A 12,413-nucleotide genomic window follows, 5' to 3' on the forward strand; every position below is an offset into this window, starting at 1 on the left:
GGTTTTCATGGGTAATGATTCAGATGGACTGAATCAAATCACGGTGAACCTAGAAGATGTGGTAGGCCTGATTGACAAACTGAAGAGTAGTAAATCACCTGGACCGGATGGTATACACCCCAGAGTTCTGAAGGAACTAAAAAATGAAATTTCAGACCTATTAGTAAAAATTTGTAACCTATCATTAAAATCATCCATTGTACCTGAAGACTGGAGGATAGCAAATGTAACCCCAATATTTAAGAAGGGCTCCAGGGGCGATCCGGGAAACTACAGACCGGTTAGCCTGACTTCAGTGCCAGGAAAAATAGTGGAAAGTGTTCTAAACATCAAAATCACAGAACATATAGAAAGACATGGTTTAATGGAACAAAGTCAGCATGGCTTTACCCAGGGCAAGTCTTGCCTCACAAATCTGCTTCACATTTTTGAAGGAGTTAATAAACATGTGGATAAAGGTGAACCAGTAGATATAGTATACTTGGATTTTCAGAAGGCGTTTGACAAAGTTCCTCATGAGAGGCTTCTAGGAAAAGTAAAAAGTCATGGGATAGATGGCAATGTCCTTTCGTGGATTGCAAACTGGCTAAAAGACAGGAAACAGAGAGTAGGATTAAATGGGCAATTTTCTCAGCGGAAGGGAGTGGACAGTGGAGTGCCTCAGGGATCTGTATTGGGACCCTTACTTTTCAATATATTTATAAATGATCTGGAAAGAAATATGACGAGTGAGATAATCAAATTTGCAGATGACACAAAATTGTTCAGAGTAGTTAAATCCAAGCAGATTGTGATAAATTGCAGGAAGACCTTGTGAGACTGGAAAATTGGGCATCCAAATGGCAGATGAAATTTAATGTGGATAAGTGCAAGGTGATGCATATAGGGAAAAATAACCCATGCTATAATTACACAATGTTGGGTTCCATATTAGTTGCTACAACCCAAGAAAGAGATCTAGGTGTCATAGTGGATAACACATTGAAATTGTTGGTACAGTGTGCTGCGGCAGTCAAAAAAGCAAACAGAATGTTGGGAATTATTAGAAAGGGAATGGTGAATAAAATGGAAAATGTCATAATGCCTCTGTATCGCTCCATGGTGAGACCGCACCTTGAATACTGTTTACAATTCTGGTCGCCGCATCTCAAAAAAGATATAATTGCGATGGAGAAGGTACAGAGAAGGGCTACCAAAATGATAAGGGGAATGGAACAACTCCCCTATGAGGAAAGACTAAAGAGGTTAGGACTTTTCAGCTTGGAGAAGAGACGACTGAGGGGGGATATGATAGAGGTGTTTTAAAATCATGAGAGGTCTAGAACGGGTAGATGTGAATCGGTTATTTACTCTTTCGGATAGTAGAAAGACTAGGGGGCACTCCATGAAGTTAGCATGGGGCACATTTAAAACTAATCGGAGAAAGTTCTTTTTTACTCAACGCACAATTAAACTCTGGAATTTGTTGCCAGAGGATGTGGTTAGTGCAGTTAGTATAGCTGTGTTTAAAAAAGGATTGGATAAGTTCTTGGAGGAGAAGTCCATTACCTGCTATTAAGTTCACTTAGAGAATAGCCACTGCCATTAGCAATGGTAACATGGAATAGACTTAGTTTTTGGGTACTTGCCAGGTTCTTATGGCCTGGATTGGCCACTGTTGGAAACAGGATGCTGGGCTTGATGGACCCTTGTTCTGACCCAGTATGGTATTTTCTTATGTTCTTATGCACATATATGAGTATATTCAGTGGCTTTGCCGTGCCACTGAATGTGCATCGTAATTTAGTTGGATAAGTTATATCCGGCTAACAGGGTCATTTATCAACTCGCGAGAGAACATTGTACAAATCTCATCGTTGTGTGAGTTTCCTCACTCCAAAGGACATCAAATCTTCACAAGAGTGTACTGTTCTATTCACACGTCTCTCTCTGCACGTAAATGTGGCCCCTAACCCCTACACTACTACCTAAACCTCACCTCGAGTTACTAGGTGGGCCTCCCATAGTAGCATAAATAGCTAACTACTGCTCTCTCTCTCTCCCTCTAATTTAGGTGTTCAGCTTTTCTCAGATATCGGAATCTTAGTGTTATGTACCGTTGTACAATAGGAATAATTTACATCAAGAATTCAGTTCTCTTCCTGGTGATAAAAGAAAAAACTTCCTGCTGGATTTCAGAATAGGGAGCACTATAGTTTAACCAATTTTTGAGACATCTGTGCTGAAATGCAGCTTTAAAGAACCTTGTTTTTCAGGGAAAAATACAATATAATGGAAATGAAAGAAAATGGCTATTTGGATCTGTCATCTAAGCTTCTTATTTAAATGTTTTTTGATACAAAAAATCATTCAAATATGTATTTGTTGTTGGAACTTGATACAAAATTTGCAACAAGACTGGGATATCATAACAATAAAACTACTTGCTAAGGGCATAATGCCTGATTTTCAAATGTTTTATCCCATTCTGAAATAGGGGAAAATATTTGGTATATTTGCCCACAGGTGTCACAAGCTGAGAAATCAAGGAAATAGTAAGGAACACCCCTTACTCTGTTTTTTATTTTTATTTATTTATTGGTTTTATATACCGTCATTCGGTAGAACCATCACAACGGTTTACATAATAAAAACAGAGACAGGCTAAACAACATGTTATAGGAAATAAAATTACTTAATAGTACAAAAAATGCAATTACAAAGACAAAGAATTAAAATAAGATTGTTAAAAGTAATATTAAAAAGTCAAAAGGATAAAAAGGAAAAAATAAAGCAGAAATGTGTTATTAGAATCTCATATGCTTGATGTTGATCTGAATCCTCATAAACTTTCTTAAATAGCCAGGTCTTCAATATCGAAATAGTTTTGTATCGGATTGTGTGCGTAGTGGTAAAGGTAAAAGGTTCCATATTTTAGGGCCAGCGAGGGATATGGCACTGGCTCTAACGTCACTAAGATGGGCAGTTCTTACTGAAGGATAGCTAATAGACCTTTGCCAGCAGATCTAAGATTTCTTTGTGGGACGTGTAATCGATTGACTGCATTTAGCAGTTTAGTTTGCTCGCTATAAATGATCTTATGTAATAGACATAAAACTTTAAACTAAGTTCCATTAATGATACAACATACTTCCTTCTATCACTCTCCAGTATCTCCCTGACCTGTTGCAAGGTTTGAATTAAAACAGAGTCCTCCATGAAGTGCCAAATCACCCAAAAATAAAAATTTTGCATCTTGGTGAATGCTGCAGTTATTTGAGATGGACATTTTGCAATTTGTTCCCCAAAGGAAAGTTTTCAGATACATTAAATATGTTGCACTCGGGGATGGACCCTTGTCCTGGAGCAGTGGAGAATGGCTCCCTGGTAGGGACCAGGAAGCACCTGCCCCCAGGAGGGCGGAGCACTGGAGGAGACAGAGGCTAGGATGAGCTTCACCACTGGAAGCCCACGGTCCCCCCGGGTGGAGCCCGTAGGGACCTGGGCCGCTTGGACTTAGGTGGGCCTCGCAGGGTCTCCTGGAGAGATAGTAGACAGGCATGCCCATGGACAACAAGGGAGTGTGGTCGGACTCGAGGCTGTAGATCTGATGGAGCAAGGAAGACCAGAACAGCATAGGCGATGACAAGGCAAGGGACAGAGCCAGAATCAGAGACATGGTCAATGGCAGCTGAGGTCAAAATCCGAGGATCAGTCCGAGGAGTAGTCAACGAGGCAGGGGTCAGGTTCTGGAGGTCAGATGAGGTCACAAGGCAAGCAGAGGACAGGATCCAGGCAGCAGACAGAATGGTCAAGGAACAGACCAAGGTCAGTACCAGAGAGACAGTCCGAGGGTACTACCTGGGGAGATGGGACAGAAGGACGCTGGAACAGAAGGACACTGGAACAAGACTGTGAATGCGGAGGCAAACTAGTACACTTACAGCACCGACTCGATTGCCAAGGCAAGGAAGTGCAGGCAGGAACTTCCTTATATTGAACATTCAATCAAGGCACGCCGTGGAGCTAGAACCCACCCCTGGCCCTACAAGAGACCGGGCGGAGTGCATGCGCGCGCATGCGTAGGGGTATGGCCAACGCCACTGGAGACGCCAAACTCAGGCGTGAGGCCTGGTACATAGTGGATGCCAAGGCCTGGAGGAACTCACGGCTGCCGCTGGGGAGGCCGACCCATGACCTGCAGAGGCGCTAACGAGTGAGCAGGCCCGTGTTCAGGCCGGGCGCAGATGGGGCGCGTGACAAAATATATCTAAAACAGGGGAATTAAGCTATTTCACTTAGATGTAGATTCAGCAATATAAGTGATTGTTATTTGTTTGGTAGGCATATGACATTGAATCACATATATAACAAATATTTCCACACAACATATGAAACTGCAATGTGTTGTCTAAGTATTGAGTAAATTTCTAAGTGGAATAGGATAACCTCTTGGAATCTAAGTAGTTGTGAATGAAATAAAAATCTGAAAATAATGATGCATATACAGTTCTTAAGAACCAAAGGGTTAATGAATGCATCTTATAGTAGGATAGCTTTTGTGCGTGGTGAAAAATGCAGATGAGTTTCACACTGAGAAGGCACAACATGGTGCATGGGACCATTCATAGGGTAGTTAGTATTTTCTATCAGTTTCTAAACTGTTAGCATCACTGTGAATGTTTTCCAGGAAGTGGAGCATTCAATTAGCTAAACAAAACATTTTTTTTTCTCCTGCCATGGAAAAAAATGTTGTGTAAGTACTTCCTGCTTTGCCAGAGTATTCCAAGTATCAGAATATCCCCATTCCCTGATGGAGTCTTCATCTTTCTTTCTACAGGAAAAGGAGAATGTTGTTCCAGATCAGCGGGTTAAGTTGGGTATGCCATCCAATGAACTTACTGAGCATGCAGCCATCAAGTGCCAAGACACAATCCATATTCAACCAAGGTAGGTGATTGGTACCCTGGGGTACAGGACACACCCACAGCTCCTGCAATATGAGAGGCCCATGTTTCAGGGACCTACTCAATCAGTGAAGGACATACTGTTATGGACTTATGTAGGGTTGCCAGCACACCACATATCACCTAGAGCTTTTGGATTTTAATCACCCTTCTCTGAGCTCTGGGTCAAGTCTGTAAATCTCCTGGTTTCGGTAGCTTCAAACTGCTGGTGCTGTTCCAGACTGGTAGAAGCTATTTCAACAGTGGCATTAGCTGCACAAAGATAATTGCAGTAGAGAACAGTGGATAGAAAGGGCTTCTCTCATACACTTCTCCTGATGCCAGCCAAAACAGAAACAAAAATGTTTCCTCTGCAAATGTCTAATAGATAACCAGAAAGGTGTGGAAAACATGAGAAGGGTTCTAGCGAAACTTGAGGAATGGACTAAAGTCTGATAGCTAAGATCTAATGCTAAAAAATAGTCAGGCATTAGGGATATAAAAACTCAAGGGAGCAGTACAGTCTAGGGGGTGAAATTCTTCTATGCACGAAACAAGGACAAGATCTGGGGATGATCATATCAGATGATCGCAAGGTGGGCATACAGGTAGATAAGGTAACTGCAAAAGCCAGAAGTATGCTTGGTTGTATAGGGAGAGGAATGGAACCAAAAAAAGGGAGGTGATATTATCCCTGTGTATGTCCCTGGTGAGACTTCATTTGGAATATTATGTATAGTTCTAGAGACCGCACCTTCAAAAAGATGGTCTTTTCTTGCTATTGGATTTCGATGTTTCTGTGACTGCTCATAAAAGCAAAAGGGGTCTTTCCCTTTCTGATTTTAAGCAATAGAATTGGGTGACCAAAGTGAAGGCAGCTATTCCCTGGTATTCTCAAAATTTAGATGTTCATTGGGTTGATATTGAGAATCACTATGTTGCCCCATTTATTATGGGTTTAGTATTATTCTCTTCTTAGGATATGCTGAAGGACAGGATAAATTCCCATCCCTTAATACACTTCATTTTCTTTATAAGGGATACATTAATGAAATCACTCCTGGTGTCTATGGGTGTTTCTCCTCTGTCCTCAATATTTCTTAATTCATAATTTCAACTAGGTCTGGTTAAGCCAAATAAGTTTAATTGCCTCTCTTGTTTTCAATATGTGAAAAATGCTCCTGCTTGCCTCCTTACTTGTTCCAAAAAACCAGGATCCTATCACCCTACCACTCCACAGAGAATTCCACTAGCCTTCTCAAAATCTTTTTCAAAATGTCCCTCCTTGTTTTCAAAATGGATTTACATCTGTTACATCTCTGGCCTTATTTCTGTGTATCATCTTTTCAATTCCTCTGCTTTTCTAATTTGTCTTTTCTGTGTCCTAACGCATAATCAAACCACAATTAATAGCACATCTTCCTTGTTCTGGAATGAGCTACCAGCCTGTTTGCCTCACCAATACCACTCCTCCTTGGCTCCCTTGCTGTAGTGATTGTTCTCCCCATATGTTACAGTGTGATTTATCTGGTCTATGCACTATATGCGAGTGTAAGGCATTTTGGTATATTTCTGAATGAGAGCAGTGGCATTCTGTAAAATAAAATCGTATTGCATTTTCTTTGCTGCGGCTCCACTGACCCAGTAGTACCTCTTCCAGGTTGTCATGACAACCCACAGCACATCCATAAGACTCCACAGATTGCTGTTTTTATTTGTGTGTGCTTGTTGTGCTTTCTGGTTCAGGTTGCACCACATATTCCAAATATCATTTCTGCATATCTCCTCTATATGGGTGGTCACTGGTGACAGCATCATATTCAGCAAGGTAGTGAACACATTTTATACCTGTACACTTGTGTTTAGTGTTTTAGTAAACCTCAAGGGATGTAACAGTGCCATGGTTTTTTCTCTCTCTTTTTTCTTTCTAGTTTAGTGTTGGCGCACATTTACAAACAATATAGTTTGCAGCATTAGTGAAAAGGGTGGCAGTATAAAAACATTTCTGCATCTCTCCCAGTTTTTCTTTTCTGTTTGTAATAGAAATCCTAGCAAAAATTAGCAGAAAAGAAAGTAGAAGAACTAAATGTTTTCACTGATGGTTTTAAGAAGCAGGAAGAATTCAGCCTTGCTGCCTTGACTGGTTATTAACATCATAGTCCAAGACATTTTTTGTTGCTAGTGCCCGAAGATTTCAACACATCCAAACAGTGTTGAGAATACTCTCCAAGTACTTGTAGTTTGTATCATTATACTATAAGGGGTAGATTTTAAAAGAAGCGCGATCAGCCTACTTTTGCTTGCGCATCAGACTCAAGCAAAAGTACGCTGGATTTTAGTAGATACGCGCGGAGCCGCGCGTATCCACTAAAATCCCTGGATCGGCGCGCGCAAGGCTATTGATTTTGGGGCGGATTTTCAGAGCCCTGCTCGCGTAAATCCGCCCAAAACCGGGCGGATTTACGCGAGCAGGGCCCTGCGCGCCGGGAAGCCTATTTTACATAGGCCTACCGGCGCGCGCAGAGCCCCGGGACTCGCGTAAGTCCCGGGGTTTTCGGAGGGGGCGTGTCGGGGGGCGGGCCCGAACCGCGCGGCGTTTTCGGGGCGTGTCGGGAGCGTTCCGGGGGCGTGGCTACGGCCCGGGGCGGCCCGGGGGCGTGGCCGCGCCCTCCGGACCCGCCCCCAGGTCGCGTCCCGGCGCGCAGGAGGCCCGCTGACGCGCGGGGATTTACGCCTCCCTCTGGGAGGCGTAAATCCCCCGACAAAGGTAAGGGGAGGGGTTTAGACAGGGCCGGGCGGGTGGGTTAGGTAGGGGAAGGGAGGGGAAGGTGAGGGGAGGGCAAAGGAAAGTTCCCTCTGAGGCCGCTCCGATTTCGGAGCGGCCTCGGAGGGAACGGGGGTAGGCTGCGCGGCTCGGCGCGCGCCGGCTATACGTAATCGATAGCCTTGCGCGCGCCGATCCAGGATTTTAGCGGATACGCGCGGCTCCGCGCGTATCTACTAAAATCCAGCGTACTTTTGTTTGCGCCTGGAGCGCAAACAAAAGTAGGCTATTCGCGCTCGTTTTAAAATCCGCCCCTTTGTATAGCCGGCGCGCGCCGAGCCGCGCTGCCTAACCCGTTCCCTCCAAGGCCGCTCCGAAATCGGAGCGGCCTCGGAGGGAACTTTCCTTTGCCCTCCCCTCACCTTCCCCTCCCTTCCCCTACCTAACCCACCCGCCCGGCCCTGTCTAAACCCCCCCCCTTACCTTTGTCGGGGGATTTACGCCTCCCGGAGGGAGACGTAAATCCCCGCGCGCCAGCGGGCCTCCTGCACGCCGGGCCGCGACCTGGGGGCAGGTACGGAGGGCGCGGCCACGCCCCCGGACCGCCCCGGGCCGTAGCCAGGCCTCCGTACCCGCCCCCAAAACGCTCCCAACACGCCCCCGAAACGCCGCGACGACCGGGCCCGCCCCCCCGACACGCCCCCCTCCGAAAACCCCGGGACGTACGCGAGTCCCGGGGTCTGCGCGCGCCGGTAGGCCTATGTAAAATAGGCTTACCGGCGCGCAGGGCCCTGCTCGCGTAAATCCGGGCGGATTTACGCGAGCAGGGCTCTTAAAATCCGCCCCTAAGCCTTTAGAAAGAAATCTTTTTTTTAAAAAAGAGTTATTTCCTCCCTATTCACACAGTAGCATGTGGCTCCCTTACTGGGATATAAGAACATAAGAACATGCCATACTGGGTCAGACCAAGGGTCCATCAAGCCCAGCATCCTGTTTCCAACAGTGGCCAATCCAGGCTATAAGTTTTTGGCAAGAACCCAAAAACTAAGTCTATCCCATGCTACTGATGCTAGTAATAGCAGTGGCTAGTCTAAGTCAACTTAAATACTAGCAGGTAATGGACTTCTCCAAGAACCTATCCAAACGTTTTTTAAACCCAGCTACACTAACTGCACTAACCAGATCCTCTGGCAACAAATTCCAGAGCTTAATTGTGCGTTAAGGGGTAGATTTTAAAAAGCATTTACTCGAGCAAAACTGGTTTTTGCTCGAGTAAATACACTTTACTCAAGTAAGTGGGCTTTTCAAAATTGCTACAATATATGCCATTGAATTGTCCATAGGATTTACTCAAGTAAGTGCACTTTACTCGAGTAAATAGCTTTTGAAAATTGCTACGATAGTATGTCACATTTACATGCGTAACTCCTTTGAAAATGACCCCCTAAGTGAAAAATAATTTTCTCCGATTAGTTTTAAATGTGGTACTTGCTAACTTCACGGAGTACCTCCTAGTCCTTCTATTATCCGAAAGAATAAATAACTGATTCACATTTAGCTATTCTAGACCTCTCATGATTTTAAACACCTCTATCATATCCCCCCCTCAGCCGTCTCTTCTCCAAGCTGAATAGTCCTAACCTCTTTAGCCTTTCCTCATAGGGGAGCTGTTCCATCCCCTTGATCATTTTAGTTGCCCTTCTCTGTACCTTCTCCCTCACAACTATATCTTTTATGAGATGTGGCAACCAGAATTGTACACAGTACTCAAGATGCGATCTCACCATGGAGTGATACAGAGGCATTATGAAATTTTCTGTTTATTCACAATACACCTTGGTGAAGATTTGACATCATTTGGAGTGAGGAAAGTCTCAAAAAGATGACATTTCTACTATGTTCCCGCCCTATCTCACCCTAGCTTGATGGTACCCATTTATAGAGTCCACCAAGCTAGGATGAGATAGCATAGTACAGAATTTCATCTTTTTGAGACTTTCCTCACTCTAAATGATGTCAAATCTTCACCAAGGTGTACTGTGCTGTTCGTACATTTCAGTCTACATGTGAAACTGGCCCCTAAACTCTAAACCACCACTAACACCTCACCTCGACCTATTAGGTGGCCCTCCTAAAGAGATGTAAATAGTGCACACAGTGAGGCCCTGCCCAGAGGCGCTCTCTCTTTATCTCTCCCCGCCCCCCAAGCCCAGAAATAGCCAAAATGCAATTCCAGAAATTTATCGTGAATTGCATTATGGGCCATTTTGCAAAGCCTAACGCCAGGAAAAAAGGTGTAGATATTTCCAGTGTTAAAACCATGCAATATTGCCTCTATTTTAACTAAATCCCACCCAAACTCCTCCCCTGATCCCGCCCCCCCCCTCAAAAATGTGCATTTGTGCCATGTGTTACCATACTTTTCACATGCGTTAAAGCGTTATCGCACATGTTAACGTCATAATGCATTTTGATGAATGATGGGGTTTATTTCTACATTGCTTTGTTTTACATTGGTAATAATTGTGATTATTCAAATAAGAATAAACAAACATAAACACAGACTTTCTCTCTCACTCACATGCTGTCTGTCACAGAGACACAGGTTCTCTCTATGGCAAGCATACACATACTCTCTCTCAGTCATATGCTCACACACACACAAATGCTCTCACACACACCACACATGGTTTCACACACATGCTCTCAATTACACACAGCATTCTTCGTGCTTAAATATCTTCCCAGAGACAAGAATACCAGAGCTGATGCCCTGTCACGCTCTTTCCTCTCTGAGGATGTTCCTGAAGAACCTCAGCACATTATTGACCTGAAGAAAGTCATCTTGGCGGCTACCCATTTTGTACCTGCCAGTAAAACGATTGTACCCAAGAACCTCAGAAAGAAACTTCTACACTGGGTTCATGATTCCAAGCTGGCTGGCCATCCTGGTCAATGCTGTACCCTGCTGAAATTACAGACGTACTATTGGTGGCCTACTATCAAGGAAGACACATACTCCTATGTAGTGTCATGCTCCAACTGTGCTAAACATAAACCTACTTCTGGTCAGCCTTGGGGATTGCTGCAACCACTGCCAGTTCCGGAACAGCAATGGACTCACATCGCTACAGACTTTGTAGTTGATCTACCTCTTTCTGGAGGAAAGAATACTATCTGGGTGACGGTTGACCGTTTCAGTAAGATGGCTCATTTCATGGCGCTGCCTGACTTACTCTCAGCCTTGGAGCTTGCAAAGCTCTTCATCGCCCACATCTTTCGCCTTCATGGCCTACTGAAGCACATAGTCTCGGATAGAGGATCTCAATTCACGGCAAAATTCTGGAAGGCTTTGTGCAAGCTATTTGAAATCTCTCTGGATTATATCTGCCTATCATCCACAATCTAATGGCCAAATTGAAAGGATGAATAGGACCCTGAAACAGTTCATTCGGGCCTATGTGAGTTACCATCAGAATAACTGGGCCGAGCTGTTACCATGGGCAGAATTCGCCATTAACTCACATCCAGCATCTTCCACTGGATCAACATCATTTGAAGTGGTATATGGACGATTACCTTCACCGCTACTTCCACTGACGCTCTCAGTGTCGTCCCCAGCAGCTCAATCCACTGCTGAAGATATCCATCAATTATGGACTCAGACTAAAGATATGCTAATCAAAGCGGGTGAATGAGCAAAGAAATCCTAGGACGCTCACCACTCTAAAGCGCCTGTATTTCAACCTGGTGACAAAGGCTGGCTATCAACCAAGCATTTGAGACTAAAGTTACCCTCCACTTGATTTGCTCCTCGCTACGTTGGACTGTTTCCAATCCTCCGATGTCTTGGCAACGTTACATACAGATTGAAAATCCACAACGCATTCCACGTTTCACTTCTAAAACCACTCATTCTTAGTGAGTTCTCTTCCAAGTCTCCAGAACCAACTTCTATCAACACAGAAGAATACCTTGAATATAAGGTTGAGGCTATTCTGGATGTAAGAAGACGTGGCAAAACTTGGGAATACCTTCTTTCTTGGGAAGGTTACGGCCCCAAAGAAAATTCTTGGGAGCCGATGGCTAATATCCTGGATAAAGAGATGTTTCTTCAGTTTCATCAGATGCATCCTCAAAAACCAAGACCTGGTAAAAGAGTTGGAGTCCGCCCTTTGAAGGGGGGTACTGTTGCGACCGTCGGTCTTTGACGGCTTCGCCCCGCCTACCTCTCACTTCTTGCAGCTCCTTCCGCTTACCTCGGACTACTGGCTGCCACGGCGCCTCTTTGCCGTCCTCTCTGGCATCCCCGAACCGGCTTTGGTGCTGCCTCAAGCCATGCTCCTCCAAGGTACTTTAGGGCGTGTGCGCGCATGCCGCCCTTATCTTTATTCTCACATTGGCATGAACCTCAGGGGCGTCCCCCTGATATGACGTCACGCCTCCCGGATATTTAATCCTACAGTATTTGTGTTACGACTGTCGCTGCCCGACGTCTCCACTCCGCCCTCCTTACCTCTTTGGCGACTCCTCCCACGGTTGATGGACATCTGGCTGCCATGGCGTCTGCCTGCCATCCTCTCTGGCATTCCGCCATGTTGTTCAGCTACCGTAGAGTGCGCGCGCGCTGCGTGGCCCTGCTTCTTATTCCTTCTTTGGCGCGAACGTCAGGGGCGTCCCCCTGTGATGTCACGCATCCCGGATACAAAAGCCTACTTTATTTG

At 44.9% G+C, this 12,413-nt stretch overlaps 1 protein-coding gene across 4 annotated transcripts in view; it reads left to right on the plus strand.

The window, feature by feature from the left end:
* Positions 1-12,413, plus strand: part of FAM13C (family with sequence similarity 13 member C) — a 389,871-nt gene that overhangs the window by 106,397 nt on the left and 271,061 nt on the right. For all 4 annotated transcript variants that reach the window (XM_029609761.1, XM_029609762.1, XM_029609763.1 and 1 more), the window contains exon 3: positions 4,820-4,929. In XM_029609761.1, coding sequence (XP_029465621.1) covers positions 4,820-4,929 — 110 coding nt within the window. The remainder of the gene's footprint in view (positions 1-4,819; positions 4,930-12,413) is intronic.

Source organism: Rhinatrema bivittatum, chromosome 7 (assembly GCF_901001135.1).
Source record: "Rhinatrema bivittatum chromosome 7, aRhiBiv1.1, whole genome shotgun sequence".
In the NCBI taxonomy this organism is placed as follows: Eukaryota; Metazoa; Chordata; class Amphibia; order Gymnophiona; family Rhinatrematidae; genus Rhinatrema; species Rhinatrema bivittatum.